Source organism: Lampris incognitus, chromosome 4 (assembly GCF_029633865.1).
Source record: "Lampris incognitus isolate fLamInc1 chromosome 4, fLamInc1.hap2, whole genome shotgun sequence".
Classification (NCBI taxonomy): Eukaryota; Metazoa; Chordata; class Actinopteri; order Lampriformes; family Lampridae; genus Lampris; species Lampris incognitus.
In genome coordinates, this window is record NC_079214.1 from 26883549 (window position 1) to 26903203 (window position 19655).

Here is a 19655-nt window from a genome sequence, read left to right on the forward strand (position 1 = left end):
GTGTGGGCCCTGTGATGGCCTGGTGGGCCCCCACCTGCCGCTCAATGACTGCTGGGATAGGCTCTAGCATCCCCGCGACTCTGAGAGCAGGATAAGCGGTTTGGATAATGAATGGATGGATGGAACTGACAGCACCACATCCATGGCAAATATATAGACAAACACCATAGTCCAACAAGTGTTAATTTTCAATGAAGTTGGTGACAATTCATTCAATTGCAGCAGAAGTGATGCAGTAGAAGAAGCAACACATCATGCTTTAAAACAAAAAGGCAGCCGACAGAACAACAAACCATTAACAGGCCCACAGGCTTCTGCTATGAGTACATGTATAAATAACAAGTACTCAATTAATCAAGAGAAAATAATAAAATGAAAAGTATCACTGACGAAGGTAGTGGGTGGCTCGCACGACCATCTAATCCATCAGGATAGGAAACAACCATATCTTGGAGTCACAAACTGTGCAGCCAGTATGTGCAAAACATGACATCAGAGCTACTTTATGTTCAGTCAAGTGTTGTCAGTGTTTTCAGGTTGCTAAGCCACTGTTGTCTAGCTACATTCTCAAACTAGGTCCTAGGTGCTTTATGTACCTCCACCATAGATGCCCATGTGAGTGTAGACTGTGCTTCACCTGAGAGCCGTTCATCATATACACAGTACATGGGCCTGCCCTGCATATTCATTTCATTTTGTCAAGTGAAACAGGCTGTATGGAGGGAAAATTCAAGCTGGGCAATATTTCACACAGGTGTGGAGTCTGTTAACCTTACTGTTTGGGTTTTAGAGAAGAATGTATTTTTTCTGATGAGAGCCAACGCTTACACAAGATTTTTTTTGCATTCAGACTGAGGTGAGAGGCCGAGATGAGGGCCGAGGCTTTGTCGACGCAGGAGTGCGCCTGGACGTTGGAAGAGTGCCATCTAGCGGAGAAGATGAATGTAGCTACCCAGAGGGACAGCCTCTGTCTTCCAAACTTCTTCAGAGCCAGAAAAGTAAAATCTTTTACGAGGACTCGGACGCGCCCTACCAACCAGATTCACTTCACGGCACGAGAGCTTCTGCTGGAGCTCATGGACCAAAGAGCCATTCAGGAGCTGGCCAAGAGGGCTGGTGTCGCCAAAGCAACAGCTGGCCGTCAATCCTACAGTCAGGGCAGGGAACAGAGCACAAATCTCTCAGAGGAGCAGTATGCTGATGCCTTAACGTGGCTCTCCATTGTCCTCCAGAGTGGTCTCGCTTCAGGAGAAGATTGTGGCTCAGGCACTGACGTGGGCCTACACCTGAACGGATGGCAAAATGTGCTGAAGAAAAGCAGTTTCCAGGCAAGCCTTCTGTCTCTCTCCAGACTGGAGGACAAAGACAAAATGGAGGCCCTGTCTGCCTTCTACAGCCATCTCACCAGGCGCTATCAGGCCCTATACACACCTGGACAACACCTGGCAGTGAAGAAATACTGTCTTTCATACCAACAGACCTCCTCCCCTCTTTACCTTGCCCTGCTCTGTGATACCAGCTCAGGCTTCATCTGTAACATGTACCTGTACTCTCCAGAGCAGCTCCAGAAGGCTAGTAAGACCCCTGTAGTTGAACAGGTGGTCAGCCAGCTCTTGAGGCCCTACCATAGCCGTGGGTACCTGGTTCAGTTACACAACTCTGCTTGGATGGAGGGAAAACTTACAGAGCTCTTCTCTGAGTGGGGGGTCAATATCTATTTTGAAGCTTCCATCAAGAGGCCAGTTGTGGACAACGCATCTTGTTCTTCTGCACCCAGGCTGCCGTGTCAGCACCAGTGGGCTCCTGTATTGCAGGAGGAACCGCCGTCTCAGCTTTTGGCCCATTTCCAGGGCTGGACAGGGCCTGCTCTGTTTCCTAAATCGAACCCGAGTAACCCTGTGGTGGAGATCTTCCTCCCAGGGCTCTGGGCTACACTGCATATAATCTACATCAACACGTTTGTTCTCCACACTTTGCAGAACCAGGAGTCATGTAAGAGAACTCGCCTGAGGGAGTTTACCAGATTTCTGGCCTCCCAACTGGCCATGGAAAATTGTGTGGCTGTAACCAACCTGTCAGGGCCCCACACCAGCTCATCTCCAGATACTTATGTGACAACTCATACTGAGCAAAGGTCAGACTTAATGTTTATCGACATATTTTTTTTAAATACCTTGAACAAGTGATATAGAAGTAAAATCAAAGGTTTTGTACAGTGACTATACAGATAGGCTTCCATTTTCAAGTCATTTACTGGCTCTAAAGAAAAGTGCAATCAAAGTTATTTGTTCAAATCTAACATTATGTGAGGCAGTGAGGTCAGTTTTTTTTTTTGGTCTATAGTTGTGTCTTAGGATCTACAGGGCAAACTCAGACAAGTGTGTCCAGGTAATGAAACCTGAAGAGGACAAATTGGTAACACTTTATTTTAGGGGGTCAGAAATTACCTTGTAATTTCCTAGTAATAAGGTGATAGTTTTTACAGGTAATTTTACAGCTAACCCTAAGCCTAACCCTAAACCCTAACTCTAACCCTGACTCTAACCCTAACCCAAATTACAAGGTAATTTCAACCTTATTTCTAAGAAATTACGTGATAATTACAACCTTATTACTAGGTAATTTCCAACCCCCTCCGACCCCCTAAAATAAAGTGTAACCGATGAATTTGTTTGCAGGTTGCAGGGGGGAAGGCAGCCTGGGGTGTGTGGACTGGTTAACTCTGGCAACTCCTGTTACTTAAACGCTGTGTTACAGTGTCTCTGCTCTACTGTGCCTCTTGTGGACTACTTCCTGAGTAAGAACACACAGCAAGAGTTGGCAAAGTAAGTTCACTGTGTGTGTGTGTGTGTGTGTGTGTGTGTGTGTGTGTGTGTGTGTGTGTGTGTGTGTGTGTGTGTGTGTGTGTGTATGTGTGTGTGTGTGTGTGTGATTGTCATTTATTCTGTTTCAGCAAGATAGATCAGTAAATGTCAGCATCCCCTGCTGCTGATATTTACAAATCACATTATGCCTCAGGAAATCAGAAATAACACACATAACAAAACCTTTAAACCAAATGCTATTTAAATGGTGTTAAGTGCTTAAAGTACTCTGCTTCCCACAGGAGATAACAACTGAAATCATCATCTGCCTCTATCTAACCTCTGTCCAGGCGAAAGCGTGTGGTGGCTGGGGTATTTGGTCGCCTGCTTGAGGAGATGTGGCTGGGCCAAAAGTCCAGCTGTGCCCCTCTGGAGATGAAGTTTGTGGTGTGCTCCCTCCAACCCCAGTTCGACAACGACTTCCAGCAGGATGCCCAGGAGCTGCTGCTCTTCCTCCTCAATGCACTCCATGACGACCTGAAAGAGGTGAAGTTGACAGAACATCATCCACACTGACTTTTTCTGTATTTCCATGTCAGTTCACTGTACAGCCAAGATCGTAACGTGTCAAAGGAGGTAGCATTGTGATTGTTTTTTAGGGCGGGAGAGAACTTGAGTGTTGGTGCGTGTGTTTGTATGTAGAAGGGTGACATGCGTCAGATACACTCCTTGACTTGGCGGCTGAGACAGGACAAAAATAGAAACTATCCCTGCACCACGGGAGGGCCCACCATCATCTCACATCTGTTTGAGGGCCAACTGAGCTATGTGACAATCTGCACTGACTGTGGTTACCAGTCATACAGCACACAAGACTTCACCACGCTGTCCCTTCCAATACCTCCAGACATCAGGGACAAGTGCTCCCTTCAGGTGATTGCATGGTGGCCCATAGCTCGAATTCACTCACTGCTATCATGCTTAGACTCTATGTGTGTGTGAGAATACACCAGGCATCATACTACGTTGTTATTCTGTGACTTTTAGTCAAGTCCCGTCTGGCCTTTATTCTCTCTGTATGTCTGTGTCTTCCACAGGATTGCATCTCTCTGTTTTTTCGGCAGAGTATGCTGACCGGGGGAAACCAGATGCTGTGTTCAGAATGTGGTACGAGGAGAGACACAACCATCCTCACCTCCTTGGTCAAACCCCCTGAGATCCTCATGCTACATCTAAAACGGTGGGTATATCCAACAGCTTTTAACAAGGCATATTGGTTTTGTGTCAAATAATGCACATAAATCCCCAGAGCCCCCTCAGATGTAAGTGTGTTTTTAATCCTATAGGTTAACACTTTAATTTGTGAGATGATGTGCTTTGACGGGCCAACATCTTCTTTGCAGTTTTGCCTATCAAGGGAAGAAAAAGGTGAAACTGAGGACTAATGTCTTGTTCTCACTGGAGGAACTTGACCTCACCCCCTTCCTATCCTGCCCTTCTGCACAGTGCAGCACATACTCTCTCTACGCTGTAGTGGTGAGTACATGCAGAAACACACAAACGCAGAGCAGCCTCCCTATTTTGTTTCCTTTTTTTTTCTAAATCCAACGTCATCTTACAAATACCATTAATTCTTGTGTCCTATGACAGTGCGCAATTTGACTCATATTCACTTTTGTCTCTGAGAGCCACCCACATCTGTGCTGGTGCACCCATGTACCACTAACAAGAGAGAGTGATTATACTACTACAAAAATATATAGTTAATTTACATATTAATGGTCATATGAATTCATTGGCGTAAGTTTCACTTGAACATTGGGGGGGGGACATTTAGCGGGGGGTTAGGTGGTCCTCCCACTGGAAATTTTGAGCATCACACATTTAATTTCCTGCATTCTGGTGAATTTGTATGCACCAATTTGCTCTTTTTCTACATCAATTTATTGTGGAAATGTCTTATTTATGTAAAAGAAAAACAACTTTCTAGGTAATTCTCTCATCTTACTCTCTTTTTTGCACCAAAAAAGCACCGGATATCTTCTGTTACTTTCCTCTTGCTCATGTTGACTCTGAATGAAAGTAGTAGATGCATTTGAACTAAGACAATACCCTTGGCACAAATTGGTTTGTAGATGTACCTGTTATGTTATCTCATGTGCCCGAAATTATCAGTTCAAGTTCATTTAAGCTAACATAAACGTCTACGGGCTACTGTTAGCAAGCGCTAGCTAGCTAGTTCGTGAGGGGGTCTGAACTGATAACCCCAAACACAAGTTATAAACTAGATAAGGCTATAATTCATCCGGAAATACGTAAGAAAATCTAACTCAGAAACCCCAAAGGTAAGACAGGGTGGTGTACTGGGCTAGACGAGCAAGCTAGCTAGCTACGTTACTTACACTTGCTTACACGATCATTAATGCTCCGGTCTCCTGGTTGTCAGGAGCAACTGCAAGACAGCAACGAGGTCGGCAATACCAGTGGCAAGGTTAAAATGGTATGGTCCAAGCATAGGGGTGTATGAAATCGTTGGAAAACAAGTATGAATGGCATTTTAAGTAGTTCGACTGTCTGTGTTGTTATTTTACCTTTTTTGGCGAGGGAGTTAACATTATCATTCATGATATATTTTTTTGGGGGGCCAAATTCACCTCTTCTAAATATTGAGGGGGACATGTGGCGTTTGACGGAGACAACTGTAAGTGTCCTGAAGAACTGACCTGTTTGTCCTATGCCACAGCAATAACGCACACTCTCAAGTTAACTAGTATTCCCATTCTAGTATTTTTTCGGGCTATGTGATGAAGTATGGCAAATGATTATCCATTTCTTTTAGAACGCTTTCCTATATAGGCTGTAAACCTTGCAAGTATTGTGTGGCACAACAAATTAGATTAAAAAAATGATGCATCTTGCAAAAAATAAGTTGGAGTTAGAGGAATACATTGTGAATTACTAAATAATACTGTTAACTTTGTTGTTTTGTGGAAAGTTTGTAGGGCTACAAAAATCTGAGACAGCCTCCAGAACACCCTCTCAACTGACTTATTCTGAAAGACATAAACTTGGAGGAATAATGCCGACAGTTATGTTTACATATACTAAGTGCAACGGTGCTTCACAACTTCAGTTACTCGAGACATAATGGTTGGTTTATACTGACAGAAGATAAAAACAATGACATAAATGATTAAAATGAGATTTACACAGTAATGGGGTCTTGGCTAAGGCCTCCAACTCCCACTTTCCCTAATGTGCTTTATGTCCCTGCTTGCTCTATCAAAGGAAATTTTCACCGCTCATAATTTCCACATACAGTAATTACTAATGGTTCATGTTGTCTAAGAAAACCTGCAACACTTTTGTGTAACTATATTTGCAGTGAAAACAGTCTTTTCTTGTTCAGAGAGCAAGTCCCGCAGTTACTACATTTTTTAACAAAACTTTATTTAAATCCAATTCAAAATATTACAAAGAGAACATCATATATATATATATATATATATATATATATATATATATATATATATATATATATATATATATATATATATGTAACCCGCACTTTGCGTTCGGCCGTCGTCTCCCTACACGCCCTGGGACTCTGCGTTGTGTTTGTTGTAGTATGTTTGCGTGGAAAAGGAAGGAGGCGGAGGCTTGGGATCGTGGCTGAGACCTGGACACTTTATTGGCACTCGCTTACACTTCACCTCTCATCAATCAGCTGGCCGCTGGCCTCATCATACTCACAGCTTCCGGCAGAAGAAACAAAAAAACATTTTTTTTTCTCAATAAAATTAAAATAAAAAGTGCAAATGTGCAAATAAACACATCTCATATCAAAATGCCTACCTTACGGCAAAACCAAAGCAAATGTCATCCATTATAAATTAAATAAGGCACTTATTACCCATAAAATTAAACAAAAAAACCATGGATAATCTGCTCAAATAATACTGCATCCTGCGTTATATGCATTGCTAATGCTCAACAGGCTAGCCAACACTTTTTGTCACATTTCTCTTGCCAAATACAATGTTCGACATCAAACTTTAACTAGGTTATAAGCAAACTTGTCTATTAACACCACAGAATAAACAGTTAGACAATATGTGCGATATAAATCAATATTTTTATGATAATGCAGACCGCCAGTAACACTGCTTACCTTCCGGCAGAAGAAACAAAAAAACATTTGATCAACGTAGCCTTTTGCCCGGGACAGGAACTAGGGGTATGGTGTTGCAAAAGGGACAAACATCGACATTTGCGGCATTCCCAGGGGAACATACAGCGTAACAGTGCCACCCTGTGGCGGATTTACATTACTACCTTACATCTACCCCTTCTTTAATTGATGGCGTCCCAGCCATCAGACCAAACAAAACAAAACAAAACAAATAAAACTTATGAGCATAAACATTAAAACAGATCACACTGAAAGTGACGTATTAATACCATGAGTTGCATATGAAATGTAGATGTGTAAATGCAATCAAAGTAAATAAACCATTAATAAAAACTTGTTTGTTTTTTTTTCTTCCGTGGATTATACATGCCCTGCTACTTTCTCTGCTATGGCCCTCTGCCACAATGTCCAGCCCCTCTCTATCTTCTGCTGTTCCTCTTTTGATCTCACCACCAGTGACTCGTAAGACAGTTTCTTTGGGGGACATCGAGTTCTCTGTGGGTTCCTCCTCAGGCTGGGGCCATCAAGTGCGTTGGTGTCACTGACATTTATGTCCTCTTCCCCCCCTTGACTCACTTTTTCGGCTTCCTCCCCCATTACCTCCATGCCATCCACCTCCCAGTCCCCCATGTCAGACTCAACTCCTGCACTTGTTGCTGCACCAGCCCGCTCCACCGGAAGAAACATACACTGTGTAAGAAGGTTGCAGTGAACCACTCTCTCTTTTTCACCATCCTCTGTTTGGACCACATACACAGGTATACTGGGTTGTTCCTTCACCACAATGTATGGGCGTGACTCCCATCTGTCTCCCAGTTTCTGCCGTCCCTCCACACGACATATTTTGACCAAGACTCTGTCCCCTGGGCTGAAACCTTGACTCTTTGCCTTTTGATCATAGTACCTTTTCTGCTGCTCTTTTGCATGTCGTGAGGCCTGGTTAGCCTGAGTATAAGCTTCCGACAGACAGTCATGCAGGGTCTGGACATATTCACTATACTCACATGGCTCTTTGGTGGTAGAAAGCCCAAAAATCAGGTCGACTGGGAGTCGTGGATGTCTACCAAACATTAGGTAATACGGTGTGTACCCAGTAGAGTCATGTTTGGTGCAGTTATACGCATGTGTCATTGCATCCACATACTCATGCCAGCGGGGTTTCAGGTGAGGCTCTAGTGTCCCCAGCATGTCAATGAGAGTCCGGTTGAACCTTTCGGTGGTGCCGTTACCCTGGGGGTGATAGGGGGTTGTGTGTGTCTTAGTGACACCAGTACACTTACACAGCTCTTTCACCACAGTACTTTCAAAATTACGCCCCTGGTCTGCATGTAGTTTTGCTGGGAATCCAAACCGACAGAAAAAGTTCTTCCACAGTACCTTCGCCACTGTACAGGCTTTTTGATCTTTAGTGGGATAGGCCTGGGCGTACCGGGAGAAGTGGTCAGTGACAATAAGCACATTTTCTATGCCTCCCTTCGATTTCTCCAGAGTCAGAAAGTCTACACACACAAGTTCCATAGGAGCGCTGCTGTGAATACTGACCAGGGGAGCCCTGAGGCCTGCAGTTGGAGTCTTTCTGAGGCAGCACCTTTCACACTGCTCACACCAAGCCTTGATTTCCTGGAACATCTTAGGCCAGTAAAATCTCTCCCTTATCATCTGCAGCGTTCTCTCAAACCCTAAATGCCCTGAGTCATCATGAAGTGCAGACTTGACGGATGTGTTAAATCTCTCTGGTAGTACCAGCTGCTCTACTACTCCCCTTTGACGGTCTTGGACCTGACGATACATTATTCCATCCTTTACTAATAACCTCCGCCACTCTTTTAAGAGAAGGCAAACCTGCCTGCCACCACCAATCCTCTCGCTGCGGCTCGGTTTTTGGTTCAAACTTTTAAAGTGCAAAACGGGACCTATTACAGCATCCTCTTTTTGCCCTGCACGAATCTCCTGTTTTGTCAATGCAGGTAGAGAGTCCATCCCCACATCTTGATAGGATTCACCGAGCGTGTGTGACAGAGGTTCTTGATGCTCAGGTCCCTCTGAAGCGGAGCTTTCCAGTTGTTGGGGAGATTGTTCCTCTACACACCTTTGTACTTTGGCTGATACAAGCTGAGGGCAGGTTTGCAGGACTTGGGTAACCTCCTGGTTAGACAGCCGGGAGAGGGCATCAGCGTTTGCATTATTCTGTCCCCTTCGATACTGCACATCAAAATCAAATGCTGACAGCCGAGACACCCACCGCTGACCTGTAGCATCCAATTTTGCAGACGACATGACATACTTGAGGGGGTTATTGTCTGTCTGGACTGAGAACTTGCGCCCATATAGATGGTCATAGAACTTGTCGGTCACTGCCCATTTCAGAGCGAGGAACTCTAGTTTGTGTGCAGGATACCTCGTCTCTGCTGGGCTCAAGCCTCTGCTGCCATAAGCTATGACTCTCTCGACTCCATCCTGAACTTGGGCTAATACAGCACCAAGCCCCTCCCCCGAGGCGTCAGTCTGGAGCAGAAAGGGTAGGCTGTAGTCTGGATAGCCTAACACTGGAGCAGTTGTCAATCTTTCTCTCAGTGACTGAAAAGCCTCCTCACACTCATCAGTCCAGACAAAGGGCGGGTCAGGCACTAACCTCTTCTTCCCCCCTCTCCGTTTCTTTCTAGGGTCACCAGCGGTAAGGCGGTACAGGGGTGCGGCTAAGGTGGAGTAACTGCACACAAACCGCCTGTAATATCTGGTGAATCCCAGGAACTGAAGCACCTCTTTACGATTCGTGGGCCTCGCCCAGTCCTTGACTCTGCTGATCTTCTCTGGGTCTGTCCTGATGCCCTCCACAGACACCAGGTGACCCAAGTAGTGCACCTCCTTCCTCACAAGCTGACATTTGGAAGGCTTCAACTTCAAGCCATGCTCCTTCAGTCGATCGAACACCAGCTGCAGCCTCTCCAGATGCTCATCAAAGGTTTTAGAGAATATGATCAGATCATCAAGGTAGATCAGGAGATGGGTGAAGTTCAGATCGCCAAAGCAGCAGGTCATGAGTCTCTGGAAGGTGGACGGAGCGTTTTGAAGGCCGAAAGGCATTCTGTTGGCTTCAAACAGCCCCATGGGAGTACTGAATGCTGTTTTGTGTTTGTCCTGCTCCGCCACCTCTACCTGCCAGTATCCAGATGTGAGATCAAGTGTTGAGAAATACTGTGCTTGACCCAGAGCCTCCAGGGTCTCCTCTATTCTGGGCAGTGGAAATGCATCTCTTGTGCTGCAGGCGTTAAGCCTTCGGTAATCGATGCATAATCTTAGTGATCCGTCTTTCTTGGTAACAATCACTACTGGCGAAGCATATGGACTCTTACTAGGCCTGATAACCCCTGCTGTTTCCATTTCTGTCAGCAACTTCCTCACATCCTGCCACTGTGAAGGGGGAATCTTGCGGTACGGGAGTCGAAAGGGCTTTGAGTCGACCAGGGGGATTTCGTGCTGCACTGTTTTTGTGTGGCCGTAGTCCATTGAGTGCTGTGAGAACACCCCCATATTCCTCTCCACAAGCTCTTTTAGGAGGGCGCGCTGATGCTCATTCTCCACTGCTGCTTCACTTATGTCCACCCCACCACTGCTCACAACTTGGTTCAGACACAGGTATGTCTCTTTGTTCTCCTCATTTTGATGACAACCCTGTTCCGTGGCTGAAAAATCCACAACACTGTCCACCAGGAAGGCGCTGGCCAGCTGTGTGTGTGGTTTGATTGTGACAGTTTGTTGGGACAGGTTCATCACTCTGACAGGAGCACAGCCTTTCTTCACATCTGCAAGAACTTTGGCGACCATAAGGTCCTCGGGAAGCCGAATGGAGGCGTGGCCTTCAATTAGCGCTGTGTATGTCTTTCTTTGTGGGGCAGCTTTGATTTTGCACATTAAGTCCATCTCTTTCCCTCCCAGGATGCGTATTTTACGGCCAGTGTACACAGCAGGGCCCACCATGTCGTCTGCTCCTGTATATTCAGTGTCGCCAGTTTCCAGTAAAGCTGTGTACCACTCTGGATGGCTTTCCTTCACCCGCTGAAGATATTGCTCCCCATAGGTTGCTTGGAGGTGTCTCCTGGCGGCACGGACGACATTAGTTCCCACAAGCAGTGGGACGGAGGAGCGATACTCGGAGTCAGGGACAACAAAAGCCGGCACACTCTGGAACTCTGTCCCCAGCACTTTCAACTTAATGCGCAGAACACCAGAGTAAGGCACATCCTGACCTGCTGCACCTGCTATGGGTATTTTAGAGGGCCGTAGTTTCTGTCCATGGAGGTCAGGGTGGTTGCACCAGTATCCGTGAGTAATACTGGTTACCTGAGAGCCGGAATCGATAAGAGCCCTGCACTTTAATCCATTGACTTCCACCTCACCCTCATTCCTGGGACCCACAATAGGAATGTCCTCTACTCCATCATCAGTATTGCTCACCTGCAGTGGGGGGTCTTGCTGCTTTCCCATGGTTGCCCCAGTTACCACAGGCTCTAGGCGTTTAAATGCTGCGTTGAGTGGGGCGTGGTGCTCTCCGCGGAGGTCGCAGGCTGGGGTCGGTGAGTCCAGGGTGGACTGGGATCTGGGAGCACCGCTCGACATACTCGGGCTATATGCCCTTGCTTCCCACACCGGTAGCAAACAGCACTGGAGCCCTGAGTAACTGTTCTGGGAGATGGTTGGGGCCTTAGTGGGGGTGCAGGGGCTGGTGCAGGGGTAGGTGCAGCAATTCTCAACTCAAGGTGAGCCAACTTGGTCATCTGTTCTTCTTGGCTAAGAGCTAATTTCTTGACCATATCTTTAAGCTCTGTCCACTCTGAAGTGTGTTTTGACCTCTCTGACCTCATATTGGTATCACATTCTGATGTGACCTGCACCTGGGTGAGCGCTTTCTTTGTCTTGTGTTGTGACTGGAACTTCTGAGTCTCTTTTGCAAGGTTTCTAAGCTCTGCTTGCAGCTCCCGGAAACTCAAAAGCCTGGGCTTCATTGGTGCGATCCTTGCATACACCATCTCATCCATAAGCCCTCTTAGAAACTGTCGAGTGAGTTTACTATCACGATCAGGAAATTGCCTGCCCCCTCTCTGACTTTCCTCTACCGCTCTCAGTGTTGCCTCCAGAGCAATAGCATAAGAGCAGGCAGACTCTCTGGACCTCTGGCTGCGCTCATAGAAGTCGGCTAGTGGATCAAGTGAGCCTTGTGTGTCGCTGTATTCAGCCCTGAGCTCCTCATACGCCTTCTCTGGAGTCTGGTCGTGGGGGGGTAGGTTCAGGACTAGCTTCCTGGCCTCACCGCTCAGGTGTCACACAACAGTCGAAAAGCGGAGGTGTGTGGGGAGCTCGATTGCCTCCAGAAGGTACTGCATATCACGACCCCAGTCTTCTACAAGTATTTTGCTGTCTGGATTGCCAGTGAAGATTTGGACATTTTTTACCTGATGAGTTTGCATGAACCCACCATATGCAGCCGGTGGAAGGGTTGTGTTGGCTGCAGCTCTGACGGCAGCATTCATTGGGGGCTCATACGGACGTGGGTGCATGTGCGGGGTGGTGGATGGGTGTGGTGGAGGGTGTTGTGGGAGTGTGTTGTGGTACATGACAGCTCGAGGGTCTGAGGCAGGGGCTGTGTGGTTAGGGGCTACATGTTGCACTGCTAGTGGGGTGGTCACCTCTTGGGGGTAGAGGGCAGCAGGCTGTGACATATGCAGCTGGGGGATTGATCCATGCTGCAAACTTTGAAGGGTCTGGCCAGTAGAAGAGGGGTAGCTCATAATGTTCATCATTGGTGGCATTTGAAAGCTTGGCATGAGGGCCTGGGGCACAGGAGGATTATATGCAGGACCAGTGTAGACTTGGGGTTTAGGCTCGGCAGCAGGGCTTTGGTAAGGAGGGGTATCTGGGTGAGTCATGGTAGGCCACTGTACAGTTTGCATTTCCGTGGAGGTGGGGCACGAGAGGCTGTGAATGGGCAAAGGGTGTGTGTGCTGGTTCACACTGGCTTGGGCCGGGGGATTAGGTTCCACTAATATCTGTACAGCTGGAAGGGATGCACTGGGCAGGCTGTAGTCTGGCCTGCTGTTTCGGTGGATTGGTTTGGCAGCTGGGCTGCTGTCAAAACATAGTGAGGGTGCTTGCATTGGAGCTCTAGAGGCTGGCAAGGTGGGTGCATGAGCTGGAGTGGAGTAGTGAATAGGGTAAGGGGACAGTATTGGGGGTGGTGGAGTGAGTGGTGCACTTAGTCCAGGGTATGGGGGCTGCTGACTGCTGTGGTGGTCTTGAGGGAGGATCAGCTTTTGGGTGGTGGTGGGGCTAGTGAAGTAGTTGTTAAGCTTTGGCCTCACTGATTGCTGTTGATTTGCAGCACTGGTGGTTGTTACGCCCTTGCTTGAAAGGTGGGGTTGTGTCTGGGCTGGAGTGTCACAGTTGTGGCTGGATGTGGGCATCGGGGGCAGTTGGGAACCCGGTGTGGCAGCAGAGGCACCTTCTTGCTTTGACTGATAATCTGCATAGTCACTGAACATTTTGATATATTTTTTTCTAAATCACTATGACTGGTGTAACTGTTGGTGTCAAAACAGATGACTATTAATGATTCACTGTGTTCACAGAATAAGTTTAGCAGTGTATGCAAAATCTCCCCTTTTTTCCAGTAAATATATCAAAAAACAATAATCACTATCAACTCAAAACTCACATTAAACTTGAGTCAAAATCAGATGGTCAATACGCAACCCTTAACCAAAACCAAAAAATTATGAATGATATATATCAGCTTAATGTTAAACACAGTGTTCCTACAGCAGGATCTCACATAGCACACTTTTACACAACTCAAATAACAGTTAAGTTTATCGAAATATCATAAAAAGTCCTCAAATGGATATAGCAAGCTTTCAACAGTCTTTAAAGGATATTTGAAGAGGTGAGTATCTTGCCAATGCTGCAGCGCCGATGACAGTAGTTCAGTCCACCACACTGTCCAGTCACTGAAGGTAACGCAGTTCAATGCAGCAGCAAAGGCGAGGACGCGAGTCTCTGTATCTCCTTGGATCTCGAAGCACCACGATCCGGGTCACGGCACCATGATGTAACCCGCACTTTGCGTTCGGCCGTCGTCTCCCTACACGCCCTGGGACTCTGCGTTGTGTTTGTTGTAGTATGTTTGCGTGGAAAAGGAAGGAGGCGGAGGCTTGGGATCGTGGCTGAGACCTGGACACTTTATTGGCACTCGCTTACACTTCACCTCTCATCAATCAGCTGGCCGCTGGCCTCATCATACTCACAGCTTCCGGCAGAAGAAACAAAAAAACATTTTTCTTTCTCAATAAAATTAAAATAAAAAGTGCAAATGTGCAAATAAACACATCTCATATCAAAATGCCTACCTTACGGCAAAACCAAAGCAAATGTCATCCATTATAAATTAAATAAGGCACTTATTACCCATAAAATTAAACAAAAAAACCATGGATAATCTGCTCAAATAATACTGCATCCTGCGTTATATGCCATGCTAATGCTCAACAGGCTAGCCAACACTTTTTGTCACATTTCTCTTGCCAAATACAATGTTCGACATCAAACTTTAACTAGGTTATAAGCAAACTTGTCTATTAACACCACAGAATAAACAGTTAGACAATATGTGCGATATAAATCAATATTTTTATGATAATGCAGACCGCCAGTAACACTGCTCACCTTCCGGCAGAAGAAACAAAAAAACATTTGATCAACGTAGCCTTTTGCCCGGGACAGGAACTAGGGGTACGGTGTTGCAAAAGGGACAAACATCGACATTTGCGGCATTCCCAGGGGAACATACAGCGTAACAGTGCCACCCTGTGGCGGATTTACATTACTACCTTACAGATATATATATATATATATATATATATATAAACCAATTATAAACAATACAGAACAATACAGCAGGGGGCATGAAGAAAAAAATTCAATATAAGTTCAAGACATCGTATATTTTCAAAGTTTGAAGGTCACAACAAACTTTGTTTTAGCTAAGTGAACCAAACTGTAACGAATTCGGGGGGCAACCACAGGAACCGCCGCAACCGGGACGCGAACCCGTATCTCCCGCACCGTGGGAGACATCGCTAGCCGCTCAACTAAAGGGTCCGACCCCCACTGTCACTACCACTGCCACCCGAGGCGATGACGACACTACCCGGCCCACCAACAATGACGACGACCCCCATTGAAGCTACCATTCCTCAGACACCCTCACCGGACACCGTTGCCGCTATCCAGGATCTGTATCAGCGGAGCAGTGAAGGTCTGGACCCTCAGCAGAGCCAACAGCTGAGAGACCTGATCCAACAGTTCACCAAGATTGTCGCTGCACGCGAGGAAGAGTGCACCCAAATCAACCTGGTTCAGCACACAATCGACACAGGCACAACCCCGCCAATTAGATTGCGACCCTATTGGTTAGCGTTTGCCAAGCGTGACGTTGCAGAGCGGATGATTCTAGAGATGGCTGCGGCCGGGGTGATAGAGCCATCCAACAGCCCTTGGGCCACCCCTGCCATCCTGGTCAAAAAGAAGGATGATACCTGGAGGTTCTGTGTGAACTTTCATCAGCTGAACAATGCAACTCGTAAGGACTCCTACCCCTTGCCCCGCATTGACGACGCTCTGGACCACATCGCAGGGTCACAGTAGTTCAGCTCACTTGAACTACGGAGCGGTTACTGGCAGGTGGAGCTGGCACCAGAACCCAGACCTAAGACAGCCTTCACCATCGGCCAGCGACTCTGGCAGTTTCGTGTGATGCCCTTTGGTCTCTGCAATGCCCCCACCACGTTCGAGAGACTAACGGAGAGGGTGCTGGCTCACATCCCCCGCAACCGGTACATGGTTTTCCTTGACGACCTTCTGGTTCATGCCCTAGAGACCCTCCGTCAGGTCTTCCAAGCCATTTGGGGGGCGGGCCTGCGTCTGCACCCCAAGAAATGCAACCTCCTTTGATGCGAGACCAAGTTTTTGGGCCATGTGGTGGGGGCAGAGGGCGTGGCCCCTGATTCTACTAAGGTGGAGGTGGTCGAAAAATGGCCAGTTCCGCGAAATGTCAGCAAGGTGCGCAGCTTCACAGGGCTCGTCTCCTACTAACGATGTTTTGCGGAACTGGACGTTTCTTGACCGCCTCCTCCTTAGTACTATCCTACTAAGTAGTAGTGTAACATGCACAGATAAGTACACACGTTAGCCCTTGGCCAACGGGTCGGACCCTTTAGTCGGGTGGTTAGCGATGTCTCCCATGGTGCGGGAGATACGGGTTCGCGTCCCGGCTGCGGCGGTTCCTGCAGTTGCCCCCCGAATTCGCTACATTGGTGTCAGAAGTGGGATATGGGCCAAGGAGGTCAACACCGACCCGTTCCATGGGGGCCCTCACCTGGTATTGTTGTAGAGGGGCATGGGAGTGTCTGGTTGGTCCTTTCTTGGCAGTGCAGGCATCACAACAGTGCACAAAAAGTTCAGTGTCGTGCCTGCATCCGGCCCAGTAGAACCGTTGGCGCAGTTTGTTCAGCGTCTTGGCCACCCCATAGTGACCCGCCCCCACCAAGCCATAGGCCGCCCGTAGGACTCATTGGCGCCAGTCCTTGGGCACCAGTAACTGCCACACACTTCTTCCCCAGCCCGGCGCTTGCCAGATTCGGTACTTGCCAGACCCGGTACAACAGTCCATCATGCCGGGCCAAGGTGACCCACTGGGAAAAGTAGGCCTTGGCCTCTACCAAGATGGCAGAGACAGCTTGCCAGTGGGGGCGTGCCTTGGTGTCGACCCACTGTCCCACCCTGGTGGGATCACTATCCTGCGCTGCTTGCCACTCCTGCTTGTCCATTGCCATCAGCCACGCCTCCTCTGGCTCAACCTGCCGCATGGTGGACACTTGGAGGATTGCTCTGTCTCGCTCCTCTTGGTGCTCGCAGTGTCTGCAGTCCTTGCAGGGACAACGGGAGAGGGCATCTGCATCGCTGTGCAGGCGCCCGGCTCGGTGCTGGGTCTTGGAATCGTAGCTCTGCAGCTCCTCAATCCACCTAGCCACCTGGCCTTCGGGCTCCTTAAAGATGAGCAGCCAGATCAGGGCCGCATGATCCGTCCGCAAGAGAAAGGCCTGGCCATAGAGATAGGGGCGAAAATGATTGAACGCCGTGACCACCACCAGGAGCTCGCGTCGTGTAACGCAGTAATTGCACTCGGGGCAGCTCAAGGAACGACTGTAGTAGGCCACCACTCTCTCTGCCCCAGCAACCTCCTGAGACAGGACGGCCCCCAGCCCCACATCGCTGGCGTCTGTATCCACGATGAAGTGACACTTAGGATCAGGAAGGGCCAGGATGGGTGCAGTGATCAAGGCGGTGCGGAGCCGGGCAAAGGTGGTTGCACAGTTGTCGTCCCAGTTGAACTCCCGTCCCTTCTCAGTGAGACAGTATAGGGGACTGGCAATGGAGGCAAAGTTGTGGACAAAACGTCAGTAGTAGGAGACGAGCCCTTTGAAGCTGCGCACCTTGCTGACATTTCGTGGAACTGGCCATTTCTCGACCGCCTCCACCTTAGTAGGATCAGGGGCCACGCCCTCTGTCCCCACCACATGGCCCAAAAACTTGGTCTCACGTCGAAGGAGGTTGCATTTCTTGGGGTGTAGGTGTAGGCCCGCCCCCCGAATGGCTTGGAAGACCTGACGGAGGTTCTCTAGGGCCAGCTCGAAGTCAGCGGCATGAACCAGAAGGTCATTGAGGTAAACCACGCACCGGTTGCGGGGAATGTGAGCCAGCACCCTCTCCATTAGTCTCTCGAACGTGGCAGGGGCATTGCAGAGACCAAAGGGCATCACACGAAACTGCCAGAGTCCCTGACCGATGGTGAAGGCCGTCTTGGGTTTGGCTTCTGATGCCAGCTCCACCTGCCAGTAACCGCTCCATAGTTCAAGTTAGCTGAACCACTGTGACCCTGCGATGTGGTCCAGAGCGTTGTCAATGCGGGGCAAGGGGTAGGAGTCCTTGCGAGTTGCATTGTTCAGCCGACAAAAATCCACACAGAACCTCCAGGTGTCATCTTTCTTTTTGACCAGGATGGCAGGGGCGGCCCAAGGGCTGTTGGATGGCTCTATCACCCCGGCCGCAGCCATCTCTAGACTCATCCGCTCTGCAGCGTCACGGTTGGCAAGCGCTAACCGGAAGGGTCGCAGTCTAATGGGCGGGGTTGTACCAGTGTCAATTGTGTGCTGCACCAGGTTGGTCTGGGTGCACTCCTCTTCGCGTGCAGCGAAAATCTCGGTGAACTGTTGGAGCAGGTCTCTCAGCTGTTGACTCTGCTGAGGGTCCAGCCCTTCACTGCTCCGCTGATACAGATCCTGGATGGCGGCAACAGTGTCCGGCAAGGGTGTCCGAGGAATGGTAGCCTCAATGAGGGTCGTCGTCATTGTTGGTGGGCCGGGCAGTGTCGTCATCCCCTCGGTTGGCAGTGGAGGTGGGGGCGGCGGCGGCATGGTGACTGCTGGAGTTGGCTGCATGTGGATACGTCCCACCTTCCTCTCTGGACGGCGCCGGAGGGCCAGGGTCTCTGTGCCAAGGTGAATGGCATTACTCGACACATCGACCAGAGCCCCCCAGCGAGTCAGCAAGTCCAGCCCGATGATGCAAGGGTCTTGTATTTCAGCCAACCAAAACTCGTGGGTGGCTGCAACTTTCCCTGCCCGCTCCTTTAGTGCTCTCTTCCCCAGCATGCTGGTTAGTTCCCCAGTCACAGTTCTGATTTTACAGGTGGTGGGCCTCCACTCTGTCTCTGGCAGCACCCCTGGACGCACAATGGAGATGGTGGACCCTGTGTCCACAAGGGCCCAGCAGCAGTGTCCACCAATGGAGCAACAAAGATAGAGATCGTGTGCGTGGCCCACTCTGCCGATCTGGGAAGAGTTCTTAATGGGAGATATGGTCGGTTGGCTGGGTAGCAGTCTCCCCGCGGTGCCACCCCATTCTAGTTTTCTGACTCGGGAGTGTTACGGCGTCGTGGTGCAGGGGCAGGGCAGTCACGGGCCTTGTGTCCAGCTTCTCCACAGCGGTAGCATGGATCACGAGGCGACCAAGGTCTGAAGGGTGGTTGGCGTCGGCCTGGCTGCTTTCGGCGTGGTGACGGACAAGCTTGGCAGACGACCCCTCTTTCGACGTCTCCTTCATCTGCGTGGACCTCAGCCTGACGCACTCGGGGTCTTGGTTGGTTGTGTGGAGCCATCACAGCCTCCACCCTCTCTGCCTCTTCCAATGCAGTCTTGAGGGCTGTAGGTGTCGTGATGCGGAGGTGCTCTTTCAACCTCTCTGGGGTGAGCCCCTGGATGAAGGCACTCAAGGCTAAATCGTCACGAGCTGCTGGATCAAAGGTGGGGTAGCCACGATGTGCAAAGAAGTGCACGTCTGCTGCATAGGTTCCCAGGGTCTCGCCCTCTTGGCGGCGCCGGCGGGCCAGTCGGTCTCGCATGCTGTCAGTAGAGACCCGTTGACCAAAGCGTCGGTCTAAAGCAGCGGCCAGTGTCTCGTAATCTTGCTGTTCTGACGGCATAAGGTCGAGCAATACCTGCAGCGCATTCCCTTCAAGCGCCAAGGGCAACATGGGCAGCAGTGTCTTG

The 19655-nt window shown here is 48.9% G+C and overlaps 1 protein-coding gene across 1 annotated transcript in view; it reads left to right on the plus strand.

Annotated features, from left to right (window-relative positions):
* The first annotated feature begins 869 nt into the window (after window positions 1–869).
* Window positions 870–19655, plus strand: part of LOC130112006 (ubiquitin carboxyl-terminal hydrolase 22-A-like) — a 41244-nt gene continuing 22458 nt past the window's right edge. Inside the window, exons 1-6 of the mRNA XM_056279315.1 lie at window positions 870–2146; window positions 2655–2825; window positions 3155–3350; window positions 3507–3737; window positions 3902–4044; window positions 4208–4340. Of these exons, the coding sequence (XP_056135290.1) occupies window positions 870–2146; window positions 2655–2825; window positions 3155–3350; window positions 3507–3737; window positions 3902–4044; window positions 4208–4340 (2151 nt within the window). The remainder of the gene's footprint in view (window positions 2147–2654; window positions 2826–3154; window positions 3351–3506; window positions 3738–3901; window positions 4045–4207; window positions 4341–19655) is intronic.